The 16,293-nt window shown below is 36.5% G+C and overlaps 1 protein-coding gene across 7 annotated transcripts in view; it reads right to left on the reverse strand.

Moving 5' to 3' along the window:
* Window positions 1-16,293, reverse strand: part of NEK11 (NIMA related kinase 11) — a 169,716-nt gene that overhangs the window by 89,196 nt on the left and 64,227 nt on the right. For 5 of the 7 annotated variants that reach the window (XM_043508953.1, XM_038393222.2, XM_038393224.2 and 2 more), the window contains exons 7-9: window positions 3,839-3,988; window positions 3,683-3,761; window positions 3,033-3,121 (exon numbers count right to left, since the gene is read on the reverse strand). In XM_043508953.1, coding sequence (XP_043364888.1) covers window positions 3,033-3,121; window positions 3,683-3,761; window positions 3,839-3,988 — 318 coding nt within the window. The remainder of the gene's footprint in view (window positions 1-3,032; window positions 3,122-3,682; window positions 3,762-3,838; window positions 3,989-16,293) is intronic. The other 2 variants (XM_038393223.2, XM_043508955.1) reach the window with 1 other exon arrangement.

Genomic DNA, 16,293 nt, shown 5'->3' on the forward strand with positions numbered 1-16,293 from the left:
GAATTTATGGTGTGCAGTATTAATTTCAAATTGTTACTCTTATTCTCAAGATTTAGCTTCAAAGTCTTCATCTACTTTGATGTGCGATCATCTAAGAGCTTAATTTTATGCCCTAATAAATCACGTAATAGGCTATGGGGAACTATCCTGGGAAACATCAGAATGTTTACAATGCAGGGAGATATATTTTCACCACATTTCTCAAATGTTGCCTATGGAGGAAAATAGTAGAAGGATCTCAGTGGTATTGGGAAACATATGACACTGAAGACAAAGACAAGAAGATTTCAGTTATTAAACAATTTTGAAAAAATCCTTTAAGAATGAATAATTTAGACATATTTCTTATGCATTATAACAGAGCTGGGATTTATAATACAAAAACCTCTGGGATAACAAAGCCATTTTTCTTCCAAGTTTTGAATTTGAATTTGTAGAGCTTTATGCTCGTTTAAATATTTAAAATTTATGAATTGGGTAGAACTGCAGTAAACTATTATGGACTTCTATTAGAAAACATAAAGCTAGGCTGGGCTTGATATATAAGCAATTCATGGAAAGAAAAAAACCTCACAGATGTAGAATGACAAAGTGGTTGGGAAGGATGTACATTGAGCTGCTCCTGGTAGGGACTTCCAAAAATGAAATACAGCTTCAAGTTTATAGCAATTTATGATTATATAGCTTTAAAGTTTAAATTGTTGTCCTTTGACTTTTTGAATGACAACACTTTCCAGAGTTTTTTTTAATCTGTCTCTTTGGCATTTTGCTTAATAACAATCACAATACAAATTTTTAATGATCTCATCTGAATTTTATTTAAAACCTTTATATATTATTGTAATTAGATTCAGACATATTATTTTCATACATATTCTGAATACTTAACCCAACTGACTCAGAATATAGCATATTTCTGGGAGGGTTTATATTTAATGATAAGGGTTTTTGAAAAACAAAAAACAGTTGCCTTTAATTTGAAAAGCTTAAGGGTAAATTGTTAAGCTCTGCCAAAAATAGATAATCTGCATTGTGCTGCATTTTATGGGAACTCTGGGCCTCTGAAAACAGAGATCACCACTGCCAAGAGATACTTACTTTTCATATGGAACAAACATAAATGCAAGGTGAAAAGCTTCAAAACCGTATACACCTTTTCCTAGGAATGAGTGTTTTAAGAGCTCTACTGCATAAGGACACATGGAAAAGGAATGGATGTTTATAGGAAGGTTTATCAAAAAGTAAATCGTTATTTGTCACAGAAATCAAGAATTTCTCTATAGATTCATGCAAAGAACTTGTTAACACTTAGAACCTGTTCTTTGTGTTGAAGAAGATCACAGACCCATTAATGCTGAATGGATGCAAGAGGTTACTGACCACAGAATAACACACACTATCTCTGTATATGCCAATTCTGCCATACATAATATCAATTAGAAAGATGATCTGTTTCAATATGTTTAAACCGGATCCAATTAAAACACCTTTGGAGCTTACTGTATTCCTTCAACGGTAGGGTCTAGGTGTGATCAGTCCATCCTGGAAACACTGGGAAATTTGGAGGTTGATTTTCCATTTTTCAGGTGTAATACTGCTCCCATAATAAGCTGCACCCACAATTTTTGGCCCCAAATAAATAACCAAGAAAAAGTGTGATTTAAGTTTAAAATGGTGTGTGCAGTTCAATAGACGTGAAAAATTGTGTCCACAAAATGAAGGCCAAGACTGAAAATCGCATCCCTGATATTTCAAATATTTTATGCTTTAGTATATATTTCAGCTAACACATTTTAAACACTTTTTGGAAATTGAAACCTTGCCTGCATATTGTGCCAATCACATTTAGGAGCACAACTGTCCACCACCAAACAACCGTACTTCTTCTGAAAAGCTATGAATTCGTTCTTACATGGGTCCCATGACAAATCTGAGTAATAAATGTGAAGCACATGGGAGCGTCCTGTAATAGTTTATGAATATTTATGGCCATTGATTTGTATTATATTGCTTGTGATATGATTACAAGGGATAATAATAACTTGCACTTCTGTATTGCCTGTTATCTAAGGATCTCAAAGAAATTTACAAACAATTAATTAAGCCTCATAACAAACCAGGAGGCAAGTACGAGACAAGGAATGTGCATCCCTTCACCCAGCTGTGAATTACTCCCACCTTTGTGCAGGAAAACAGCAGCTGTTTAATAGTGCAAAGCAATATGACACAAAATCTCTAGGGACAGGAAGTGAAGTGGAATGCCAGATCTAACTGAAACTGCAGGGGTAATATAAGAAGGCATAATGAAATTATCAGAATTGAAATTTGTGCTAATCATTGCAGTATTGTGGTTTAATACTGTTTAAATTAAATATCTTTAATATCATAGAATTATCTCAGATAGGTAACATCCAATACATATTAGTATAAGATCTAATAAATATGATTAATGTTAATTTCTCAATATAGTTAAAAGGCAACTGTATGATATCCTACAGGCCTGCACCCTGAATATTAGTTTAAATGTTTTATGTCTTCAGTTTGAAACCATTTAGAAAAAAAGCTTTGATATTACTGTAGTCACAAACTACACAATGCATAACGGAATCATAACATACTTCAAATCATGACCTAATCTTTCAAAAGGTACAGATCTGAGGACCACATGTAAAAAATGTGCATTAACTTGTAACTGTGAGCAGGAATAATTTAATTACATATACAACAGGTACTATATTTGCATGTAAAAATATCCTATGCGCATGCACAATTAACCAATGTGTACATGCTGTTATGGGTTTGCACATAGAAAAAAGAATGCTTTGCTCTCATACAGTGCTTTTTACCATAGTTCTCAAAAAAAAAGTGCTTTAAAAATGTAGGTGTACACCAGCATGTGCATTTGTTAGCACAGATCCCTTTTAAAAATTTGATCTTATGAGTTTAATTTAAATAAATGTTAAAACATGAATGCATTTAGCAACTCTTTCCTTTGTAGTACTTTTTACTAATAAAAACACTGCAGTACTTACACAGCATTAACGATGCGTGCAGCTTCTTTCTGACAATTAAATGTCTTGTCTTTCAGAGCCATATTTATGAATTTGCATTTGACATTCTGCTAAAAAATAAAACAGCAGCAAAATCAACAAATTATAGTAATGCAGTGACCCAGCATCTTCATCTATGATCCAATATTTGGTACAGTCCCAATATAAAATGTTTTAACAACTTTTCTGTCCCTTTTTCCATAAAGCCTAGAAATAATATACACTTTAGCAAGACTATGAAACAGAAAAGCAAGATGTTTACTTGAATGTGTTGTTTTTCATTAAACAGTTGGATATCTCTTGGCCATTGGCCAAGTGGAACAGAGTTGAGATTCCTCATACCTCACCCCCAATGATCTCAGAAGTTTGCAATATATAAATGTATGCTCTCTTTATTGCTTATAAAATTTCATGCTAAGCAGACACACTCATCCAGTCCCCTTTCTAGAGGGTTTGGTGACAAGAGCTTTGTTTTCCCACCATCATTTGTAAAGAAAACTTCTATCTCAAACTTGCATGGACTCCTCTCGGACTCATTTCTTCTCATCAAACGTTCTTCTACTTTAGTGCATTTTTGCATCATACATATTTGTATGTTAAGTGCATGTCTATTGCTTTTTCATTTTAAATACCTGTAATTGTTCATCAATGTAGGGGATTTTTAGAATCTCTGCTGCAGATGGCCTCAGAGAAGGATTCTTGTTCAGCATGCTGAAATATTAATGGAAGAAAGCTAACTCAATTATTTTGAAAATAATTGAACATATATGATAAGCCAGAGAACAAACCTGTGGAGGACTGTGTTCAGTTTACTTGGATATCTGTCAGGAAGAGAAGGTGTGTTGCCTTCCACGATTTTTAGCACAATAGACAAAAAATTGTGTCCAGTAAATGCATGATCCAGACAGCACATCTCATACAAAATGCATCCCAGTGACCTAGAAGAACAAAATAAAATGATGTAAGGAAATACCAGAGACAATATTTTGAAGTGGTATACTCAGTGACAGTATAGTAACTATAACAACAGTGTCTGTAAAGAGCTGAAGTGTGTGTCCTTTTCTCTTATAATAGGACACTTCAATGTCATTCTGTTCTCTTCATCCTAAATAGTCTTCATTCAGACCATGGAATCATCTGCTACTGCTCAGCATTTGTAAAGCCTGTAGCCATTATCATTTCATTTCCACAGACAAAGGCAGGAAAGTTAAATCACATTAAAAGATTATTATATAAATCAGCTTTTGTGTTTGTTCTAGTCAGTATTGGTTGTTTTAACTAGAGACCGGCAGAGAGATGATGTTCAGATACAGATTTGTTTAGGCTATCTTTGGGGTTTAGGTTTGAGGTCAAACCAGGACTAAAAAAGCACCTAAAATGGCTTCAAATGATGGAAAACTCACAGGAATGAGCGTTCTAGTGAGATTGCAGTCACTTAGGCACACATCCAAGCCTCATTATTTCAGACATTAGATCCCTTTCAGTTTTAGAGTCAAACCAGAACCAAAACCTAAGTGGTGGGTTCATATAAACAAATTCAAATCTGAATCCCCTTGAAAATTTTATACAGGGGACATGAGAGAAAAGAATGTTTAAATGTGAGGACCTGGCTCATGCCCAGCTCCACTTTTAAACTATCAAAATCAAGAGGATGCTATGTGAACAGTGAATTTTAAATGGGTGCCTTGGTTTCCCCTTCTCTCACCCATTGCGGGGCTCTTCTTCAAGGTTCTCATGGAGCTGAAAGATCCCAGATACAATATATTTAGGACAAATATCCTGATACTCATAAGACTTTATAATGATTGAAAAATGACCATTTGTGTCACTGATGTTGCCTGTGTTGTACAGTTCCAGGTCTTGTGCAAAGCCTGTCATATATGGTGTCAATGGAAAAGTTATTTTTTGCTAAATAAGATTATCCTGTTTAAATTCATGTATCATCACTGTATCTGAAGCTATGAATATTGGCTATGTATCTATAAATCAAATGTGTTTGTTCCTGGGGTAACACCCATAAGGTAAAAACAACAAGGAGTCCTTGTGGCACTTTAGAGACTAACAAATTTATAAGCTTTCGTGGGCTAAACCCCTAAGCCCACGAAAGTTTATAAATTTGTTAGTCTCTAAGGTGCCACAAGGACTCCTTGTTGTTTTTGCTGATACAGACTAACATGGCTACCGCTTTGAAACCCACTGGGTAGTTTACATCCAGTCTCTCCAGCCCATTGTGAATGGACTATTCAAGCTTGATGGCCTATTAAGGACATTTCACTCTAACAATGGGCCATACAATAAATTCATGCCATCCAGTAAGTCTTCTCGTGGACACCTCAGCACAGATATGGGCAATGGCTGCCTCTGAGAGTCATCAAAGCATGTAAGGACATGTGGTATGCTCATGTGATCTTGGACTCCATCTTAGGCCAGTAACTTTCCACAAACTGCGGCTGTGAGCTGTGTTTAAGTTACTCAATTTACAGACATATGGCAAAGGGTATAAAAGACCTCTGAGATATCTCCATTTTGCCTCTTTCCTGCCCTGATTCTCTGAACTGTGGATTTACAACTAAAAGGAGCATATTGCATTATGGACTGAGGACCTTCCAATCTTTTGGGAGTTAGTAGAGACTTTAAAGCCAGAAGTCTAAAATATCACTAATACAAACCTGATATAAGGAGTTTGCAATTATTGTATGTATACGTTCTATTAAACATTTTAAACTCTCTTCGTCTTTTCTTTTATTAATAATTGTTTAGATTTTAGTTACTCAAAGATTGGCAGCAGTGTGATTATTGGGTAAGATCTGAGTTATATATTGACCTGGCTAAGTGGCTGATCTCTTGACATTGGAAGGACCCTATATTTGATGAAATTGGTCTTCAGTAACCACTCATCATAAAGTCCAGTGTCTGGGTGGTGAGACAAAGGCTGGAATGCCTAAGGAGACTGCATTTTTGACTTCTTGTTAACCAATGTGGTAAAACAGAAGTTTACTTTTGTTACTGGCTTGGTATAATCTAATGATAGAATAACCACCAGTTTGGGGTGAGTCTGCTCTATTTTTCAGGAGTTTGTCCTGAATCTGGCATTCTCAGCTGTGACCCACTGAGATACGGTGACAGACTTACATATTAGATAATAATAATAACAACACCACTTTGCAATTCCACCAAGCATTCCCTCTAAAGACTTTAAACCACTTTACTATACGTGTGGGTAGAACTGATTCAAGCAGATACAATGACAGTCCAAGGAAACAACTATAGCAGATACGACAAATTTCAGTTATTCACTTTTGATTAGTTAAATACAACTTTTAGAAAGCATATTGGTCTAGCTTGCAATTAAAAATGAGACCAAGTTGTTACATTTTGGAGGTGAAAGTGGGGCCCATGCTGTACACATAATACAGACAAAAAAGAGGCAAAATATCAGGTACGTTTCTCAGTGGTGCTTTCTAAAACTGAACCTCAGTACAATTAGTCCAAGATTATCCGTAGAGGGTTCTTAAAGGCCAGTTATGCTCACTCCATATTTAAGCACCTAAATAACTGCCTGATTTTCAAAAGTGTTGAGTACCTAGCAGCTCCCACATCCCCCAAAACAGTGAATATTAATAGAGTAAAGAAGTATTTATGCTGATAGTATTTTAGAAGGTCAAACTAGGAGACAAGACAATTGTTACGTGAGGAAATGTTCTCTCAACACAGGTACACACACACATGCACACATTATACACAGAAGTGCATATATACATGGTATCTGAAACTGTTAAACAGAAATGGAAGCAGGCAGTGGGAAGGAAAAGAAGGGAGAATCCCAATCTGACAGACAATGTGTTGCAGCTGGCTTTTGCAGATACAATCTGTTTTGAAGCTGCAGATTTTGGCACCTGAAATTGCTTAAGGTGCCATCAGGAACATAAGATTTAACATATTAGGTCCGTGCATTTATCTATTTAGTCCAGTATCCTACCCACACCTGAGGCTTCAGAGTAAGATGAAAAAGACACCCTGATGCATTCAGCTATCTGTGCAATGCTGAACATGGGGAAGGGAAATCTATTCCTGATTATCATAAGCAATCAGTTTATGCCCTGAAGCATATAATTTGATTACTTTTATAATCTTAGCTGGAATAGCTACTAATATTATTAGTGGTCATAAAATTAGCCAACCAGAGATTTGGTTTGATGACCTTCTGTGTTAGTGAAATTTATAGGTTTGCTAGCTGTGTAAAGTACCATTTCATTTTTGTAAATGTGATGCACATTAATTGCATAGAATGGCCCCTTATGCTCATATTATTTGATCACATAGAAAAGAGAGCCTGATCAGTTTTCACTATACCTTTCACAATCACAGTCAACATCCCTCTGATCCTTCTGCTTTGCAGAATAAATAATCCAAGCTTTGTCAGTGTTGTCTTCATATGTAAGTATTATTGTATTTTTAACCCTTTGTTGTTGCTCTTCTGTGGATTTTTCCAACTTCTGCTACAGTGTTTTTAAGGTAGTGAGGCCAAAATTGACATTTCAATTAAACACTCAAAAACCAGAAAATCAAAATTCCAGTAACTTTGTGGACTACTCCATCAGCTTGATAGCACAAGGAATTCTGAAGACTAATAATTTCCTGACATACTTGTCTCTCTCTAGAAAAATTATTTATTGTAATCTTCTCACCCAACAATTGTAAGCTCCTCAAGACAGGGTCTGCATCTTCTCATGTGTTAGTATAGTGTCTTGCACCATCCTGATCGGTGCCTCATGGTAGTAAAAAATTTTATTATTATTATCTGGAGTTTTCATTATAGAAACAATCAAAACTGGATAAAATAAATGACTGTTGAGGATGTGCCATTGATAGTGTCAGTATAAAATTTTCTTTAATAGTTTGTCCCTTTTTAAATGTACCCACCACCTTGTTTGCTTGTTTACCTAATTCTGTTGACATTTTCATTGAGCTAGCCATAAAAATCACTGTCATTTCCATTGGGAGGCGGGTGTACAAGTTCAGAACTCATTAGTTTTTATAAGCAGCACAGAGTACCTAATTGCCAATATACGGTATATTTATCAAAGTTCCATTTCATCTGCCATTATGTTGACCAATAAGCCCCAATGTTTAAAGCATTTCAAATTTCTCACAATACTCTACAGCAGTGGTTCTCAGTCTGTGGCCCATGGACCTCTGGGGATCCACAGACTATGTCTAAGATTTCCAAAGGGGTTCACACCTCCCTTCAAAAAATGTTAGGAGTCTGCAAATGGGAAAAGATTGAAAAGCTCTGCTCTACAGTGTTTAGCAGATATCCTCCAACATGCTAGGATTTGTATAGGGGGAATTCAGTAAACTAAAGACTAAGGGTCACAAGAAAACAACATGTTTCAGAGTAGCAGCCGTGTTAGTCTGTATTCGCAAAAAGAAAAGGAGTACTTGTGGCACCTTAGAGACTAACAAATTCATTAGAGCATAAGCTTTTGTGAGCTACAGCTCACTTCATCGGATGCAAAAGAAAACAACATGTACCTCTGTAGAGTACTTTAAAAAATATTTCTTTTATTCATCTTCGGAAATGTAAAAACAAAACTCTCTTTGCAGCTCTAAAAGGACACAATCCAAGCAATTAACTGTATTTTATATGCTTTCAGGAACTGTCACTCTTTTCCAGAGTGTGGGTGGATTGTCAATTAGCAGAGGATCATTTATTTTAGGGGAACTAATGAAGTTCCTTTCAATATAAAATTTCCAAAACATTCACATACATGAGGCAAATTCAAATAACTAGAAGGAACATTGGAAGACTATTATTAGTTAAGTGGATTTTGTGTTTTATATTTATTTAGGGCCAGATACCACAAATGCTTCCTCAGGTGAGTAGACCTATTTACTTCAAGGAGACTACATGTGATAGTAAAGACTAGTTATGTGATAAAGGTTTGCAGGATTAGGACCTTTAAAAAGTTGTATGAATTGAATCCTTACATTAAACTAAGTCTTAAGGAAGTAAAACGGGCTTTTTACATATGCTGGTAACTATTTATTATAAAAAACTTTTTTAATGATCCCAGATTTGTATTAATCTAGTTATAACCTTCTATAATTTCTACAGTAGAAATTGCAAATCTTCTTAAATTCAGAATTCTGTGACAGAACCACATCTTTTGAAATTTAGATACTGTCCTCACACTCAGCTAATGATGTAGCATAGCTGCCAAGCTGACATTTCTTGAGGGGACATTTCCCTACCCGCTTTTCATCCCCCTCCCTCTACGGAGTTTTGGAGTAGGGAAGAAAGTTCCCATTCACTCCAGCACATCTCAGAGAGAGGGGGATGGACAAGAGCCACAGAAAGCTGGGGAGAAGTGGGGAAAGCCAATAGGTACTAAGATATTGAAGTGACATTAGAGTAGAGAGTGATATTAGACATTGCCACCTGTTCAGGTTTTCCCAGGATCATCCCTTTTTTTGAGGTAGCTGTCTTGGGAAATCCGTAAGGGTGCTCAGTACACACACCAGCTTTCCCAGGAAATCTGTCAGGGTGCTCAGTATACACTGTCAGATGTCCAGTTTTATGGGCTCAGGATCATCCTGGATGTCCCATTTTTTGTACCTCAGAAGTGTCAACCCCTACCTTGCAGAGGGCTTTTCTGGGAACAAAGGAGCCTAAAACCTGGGGTTTTATAGCCTGAGATGGGGAGTGGAGATGGGGAAGGGTGGCAAAAGAAGCAACCAAAGCTTGGAGTGGCCTGGAAGATTTCAGAGTGGGATGCAGCAGAAGGATAAAGATCTGGGAAGTTGGTATGGGGGTAGGGGCACATGAAGCAGTCTCCCCAGATCCTCTGCTCATGTAAATAGGCATAGCTGCATTGATTTCAATGGAGCTACACCGATTTATATAAGCTGAGGATTTGGCCCATTATTCTTAGGAAGGGAAATAGGTATCATTAAGAACAATTAGATGACTACATCAGAGATAATGAAAAAGCACTGACGTTATTAAGCAATTATTGTACTATACCCAAACTTTTTTGGAATGCAAAGTAATCAGCATGCTAACAACTCTGGGGTATTTGACACCCGGATTGTATGCTTGGACCTAAAGCTCAAATGAATGAAATGACAGTGCCAGCACAGTAGCCTTAGGTTCTTCTCTTTCCAAATTTACTGGGGACAAGGAAGGGAACAAAGAGAAAAAACAAGCTTTAGATGCTTTAAACTAATCACAATCTCAATTCTCTTTGAGTTATCTCTATCTAATCTATCTATCTATATCTACATCTATACATGCCTTTCAGAAATGCTGCACAAACCTACACATCTGGCAAAAAATAAAAATTCTGAAGACTTTCCCCAAGTATACAACTTGCTGTATTCTAATATATGAAATAATAAAACATGCAAAATGAACTAAGCACTCTTTCATTTTTATGCGTATTTATCTGTGGACAGGACTGGCTCCAGGCACCAGCTTTCCAAGCAGGTGCTTGGGGCGCATTGAGAATGGGGTGGCAGTCCCGTGTCCCACGGCAGCAATTCGACACTTTTGGGCGGCAGCTCTGCCGCTCTTCCAGGTGCGGTGGCAATTTGGCAGCAGCTTTAGCGGTGGCAGCAATTCGGTGGCAACTGCTTGGGGTGGCAAAATTCGTAGAGCTGCCCCTGTCTGTGGATAATCTGGGCAATCAGTCAGAGACCAAACTGGGATTTTCTGCATTGTGAATTACATTTCAGCAGATTCTTATTACTAATCCAGAGCTGCCTAAAAGCTAGGTAAGGACCATTCAAAGAACACCAGATCTGGTTAGATTGTTTCCGTATATCACACTTTACATGGGTTGTGAAGTTCTTCTCGTGAAATTTTTTTCTGGGAGGTGCCACTGGAGAGGACTTCACTGGTGCTGTCCTGAGTTACACTACCTGCGTGTCTGACTTATCATTTGTAAATGAATATGAAATCTGTGATCTTTGCTTTGACCACAATGTTTATTTAAATTCAACTGTATTTCAAATAATCAGAAGAGTAGAAGTTTACTCTAAAGCAGTGGTTTTCAAATTGGGGTATGTGTACCGTAGGTGTACATGAGCTCTCATCATGGGGTATGTGAGAAAAATTCTGTAATGGCACACAACACATTTTATTTAGTAAATCTTGGCAATCTAATCATAGGTATGTTATGACCCTGTCTCAGAAAGGGGTATGCAGTAGACTACATTATTTGGAAAGGGGTATGCTGCCTAAAACTTTTGAAAATCACTGCTCTAAAGCATAGGAGAGCTGTTTCGTTAGGAAACTTTCTATATGTCTTTGGTGCGGCAGGGGACAGGTAATAAGCCTGACCTCAAAAAAGATGGACTCTGGACTCCTGCACTACATTGTTATACAGGAAAGTCTAATATAAATAACAAAGTTACATCCTGAACTTTGAGAGTGACAGTGAAGCCCTGATTACACCCAAAATGTCTACACTTTTCTGTTAATTCTCATATAAAATAGCCATTAGTTTTAAAGGCACACACATGCGCATGAAATAGAACCCACCCCCTTAGTACACAAGTATGCTTTGCATGATCCAGCATAGGGATAGGACTTCAAACAAAAACAGTTTGTGTGTGTGCAGTTTAGACAACATAAGTGAGTGGTTTATTTGAACCAAACACTTATATGCGAGCCCTTACCCCACAAACTTGCAGAACAAGTGTTATTTTTCATACCCTACATGTTTCTCTGCATGTCTTTTTGAAAGTGGTTAGGAAGAGCTTTGGTGAATCTTGCCTTTAATTCAATTTCTGTACTGCATTGCCATAATATTAAAATGAAACAGCGCAATAAAAAGAAACAAGAAATGCAAATTAATTAGAAACAAAATGCTTCATATGTCAAGTATTAGTAATCTCTACAATACACAAATTCTACTGCTACTTTTTAGAATCGCTGTAGTCTCAATTATGCACCTTTTCTGTGCATCTTCAGATGAATAATTTTTTAAAAAAACTAACAAAATAAAATCTGACAGGAACATAAACAAAGAGAAACAAGTAAAGCTAAAATGAAAATCCCATGACAGGATGCATGTGGAGCCCAATACACTTGAACTCTATAGACCATCTGTCAGAATCTGCCAAGATCACACAGAAGAATTCGAAAGTAAAGGCTTTAAATGTAACAGGGACATTAACTTGGCTCAGGAAAACAAAATTCAGTTATTGATATAATTCTTGGAAAGAGTTTACTAGGTCCTGGAATGAAAATCCAATCTGTTTCCAACAATATTACATTTCTAATCATTGCCCCATTCCTCCAACCATTATTGCAGTTTTTATGCCAGAAGTTTTGACTGCCAACTTGGTTTACCATTAAGATATTTTCATTTTAAATTACTTCAGCTAATTTTAGGAAGTGAATCCTGAGAAAATATTAATATCACAAGTGTGGCCTGAATACCATTAAAAGGGGCAAGTATGGTAGATATAGCTATTAGAAATAGTGTAAAACTGAAGGGTGCTGAATCCTCCTTCATTCAAGTTGGTGTAAATCCTGCTACTATGTGGGGTTCCCCTCACAGCAGAACTAGGCCAGTTCTGCTGCACAGGGCAGAGTGAAGGGCAAGATCTACAGGGTGAACATGGAGCTCTCCTCTTCTATGTGTCCTTGTATGCCACTGCTCAGAAACTATGTGAAAGTGAGAGTAGGAGATTCCACAGCTAAACAGATCTTTCCTTCCTCTTCCCCTCTCTCACAGATGGCTGCATTAAGGTCATGAAGTATACTGCATGAAGTATACTGCAGCTTCAAGGATCCAATAGTGGCCATGCAACTCATCAAATTTGATGTCAGGAAGGTGCAGAGAATGAACAGGCAGCCAAAGAACAAGGCCTCTACTCAAAATGTCTCCTCTTACCCTCGTTTTTTGCTGACATGATTGAATTTTCTGGAGACAACGAATAAAAAAAGCATCTGAAAAAAACAGAGTCAACTTAGTCAGTAGAGAACTAAACCTTGTTTCATCTTCTTTTGATTCCCAGAGGTCACTTTGATGAAGAATCTAGATATGCCAATTAAGGATATAATTTGAAGATTTAAAGTAAGATCTTGGCTCAACTGAACTACCATTGACTTTAACAGGGCTAGGAGGTCACCGTCACAGTGAAATGCAAGAGAAAGTCAGCCTCCCAGGATGCTGAAATATAATTTAGATTCAGAAATTTCCCTTTAATTTGTAAGATCTTTCTAAAACCCACATTTTTCTGGCCTTCACAATTTATTATAATTTAACTGACATTTCTATTCATCAGTGATACAATTGACAGGAGTTCTTTATTTATTTATCCTTCTGCTATCCTGACTTCTTTAACAGTGGTAGAAGTATTCTAAGGTCAACAGTTTAATGTTTCCAGGGTTTCACGTGATCTTTTTAAAAATATTGTTTTGTGTGGGTTTACATCTCAAGTTTGAGTTCTGGGCATAAAGAGAAAAAGAAAATGTAATTCATACAAAACCATAAGAGTTTTGCTTCATTTCTGGTTGAATTCAGTTAAAACAACTAAGTTTACACCCAAAATGATAACTCCTTTCCGTAGTACCCCAACCTTGGCCTGAGTTTTGCTCAAAACTGACTAAAACCTTGCCAGAGTTTCAGGTCTGAACCTAACCACGAACAGGCAGCTGCACAAAGCTTTCATGTTTGCCTATCTGTTGTTCTGGACTTCCCTCAGGACAATATGTGAAAAATTACGTATCTTGGAAAAGATATACGAATTCTAGTTGATGAATGTATTTCATTTGCAAAATGTGCCAAGCACACGTTACCAAAAACAGGTTGCTCACCTTAAAAGTCAACACATTTTTGGTAAGTTTCATATAAAAAGAGTACCTCGCATAGACTATCCATATACTGTTGCTAAAATGTCACCATAATTATCAATACTACACTGTCATTCTTGCCATTTTAAAACTAACTGCAGAAATTCAATTGTCAAATAAACCCAGACCTAATCCAGATATCTTCTATGTAATTAATAACCTACTTCAAATTCTCTGTTTTTGGTCAAGACCCTAGAACTGGTAATGGCTTCTCAGTTATATCACCATGAAGTAGAAAACAAGCTCTAAATAGAGCAATCTCTGTGCTCTATCCTAATGAAATCTAGATTGGAATTTCTCAGAGTTTTTAATGATTTATTACAGCAGTATGATGCCAGCTGTTTGAATGTTTTAATTTTGCTTGACCCAAGTGTTGCTTTTGATTATAACATCCTTCTTGTTTACAGTATTATGTAGGAATTGCTGGCACTATTTTAAGCTGGCATCCATCTTATTTGTTAAACAGATGGCAATTTTTCTCTAGATTATTTTTCTCCTATGCTGTAGAAATTACTTGAGTTCACTTTTATTTTTGGACAACACTATTTTTCAGCCAGCAGTGGGCTAATATTTCTATTTTGACCTTGTCCCATTCACTCCTACAGCACTTTTTTTTTTGCCTTTTTTTAATTTGAAAAAAAAAAAGGAACAAGAGGTGAAAAGTGACAAAGCCTTAAGGATGAGTCCTCATAAAACAAAGCTTTATATAAAAAATATTCCAAAAGAAAGAGATTCTAAGGACTAGGATGGGTTCTGCAGTACTAAGAAACCAAACTGAAGTTCTTCTCTACAGGCTGAACCTTAACAACAGAGCTTTGCAAATGTACATATCTTGCCTTGCATGTGTCCTGAAATGGAACCTCTCTCCAGGCCTGCCAGAATACAATCTTACAGTCATATAAACATGACTTGTTCAAGACAGCAGTGCTTAATGATTCATTGCCAAAAGAAAGGAAAATCTGGATGGGCTTTCTAAGGTCTTTAGTTCACAATAAGTAGAAACCAAAGGATATCTGAACATCAAATTTGAGGAGAAGATACATGAAAAATATGCAGTCATGGGAAGATGTTAGTAGGATGATAGGCTCACTAATGTAGAAACCTACCATCATCTTTGGAAGGAATGTAGGATGAGTCTGTAACACCACTGTATACTTGTAAAATATAATATAAAGCAGATCTACGAGCTGAAATAACTATCCCTAGGAAAATGAGCTTCCATAAAAAAAACAAGCTCCTCATATATTGAATGGTTCAAAAGGAGTTTTCATTAGCTTTGTCAGAACCACATTAGTGGACTTTGGCCTTCAAATGTGTCAAAGCTTGCAATAACCTGATGATAAGGGTCTGGTATTTGATGGTGCATGTGGATCTTCAGTACCCCTACCTCACACAGCCAAAAAGTTTTGAGTTATAGGAGTTCTGTCCTCTCTTGCACTGGGAGCACGAGACCCAAGAGTGAGAATCCTGTGTAGAAGACAGCCTTTAAAGACTAGATCTGAAAAGTACCATGAAATATTTGAAGTATAATATCTAGAATAAAGTTATTGCTTGTGATGGTTCTGTTTTGTGTGGTTTGCTGCTTTACATTAAGAAAGTGTAATCAACAGATACTATATCAATATACTGGAGCAATTTCTGCTTTCATTTAGTCCTCTATAACCCCAATGACATCAGAAGGATTGCATAGATGTAGTTATGAATAGAATTTATCCCACTTCCTTTATGTTTAATGTACAGAAAGCTGCACTGATAAAACTGCTCATACTACAAGAAAATAAAATACTCTTTATGGCAACTCAGTAACAACAATTATAATTCATGGCTTGAAAAGGATTTCATTGCGGGCTGAATGAGTTATTTCCCACATCTTTTGAAATCCCTCTAAATATTTGTTATTGAATAGAATGACACTTTCATAGCGTTGAGCCTAGATTAACAGTGGAGAATCTGACATAAAATCTTTCTCAGTTCAGCTACAGGAAGCATGAGACGAGATTCCTGACTCATCCCTTGACACAAGCTGAATACTACAGTATATTGCCTTTGAATAATAGTAAATGTTACTAGTGTTTAAAAGTTTGGTGATCTGTTCTCAATATTTAGAACAATATATCTGAGAAGAACTGGAGTAGAAGGTGGAATAAATCTTCAGGGATTCAAAGTAATTCAGTAATAAAACTGCAGTCCAGTGTTCAAAGTCTTGTACAGAGAATTTTCTGATTTGGAATATTTAAAAAAAAGCAATCACTCAGATACATGTGCCCACTAAAAAACAAACAAGTCCCTTTTTTAAAGAAATACTACATTCTTTGGTAAGGTAATGGGCCATTTTAGAATATGAGACAGTAAGTCGCTTACAAATATTTTTAGAAT

This window comes from Dermochelys coriacea, chromosome 2 (assembly GCF_009764565.3).
Source record: "Dermochelys coriacea isolate rDerCor1 chromosome 2, rDerCor1.pri.v4, whole genome shotgun sequence".
NCBI classification, from domain to species: domain Eukaryota; kingdom Metazoa; phylum Chordata; order Testudines; family Dermochelyidae; genus Dermochelys; species Dermochelys coriacea.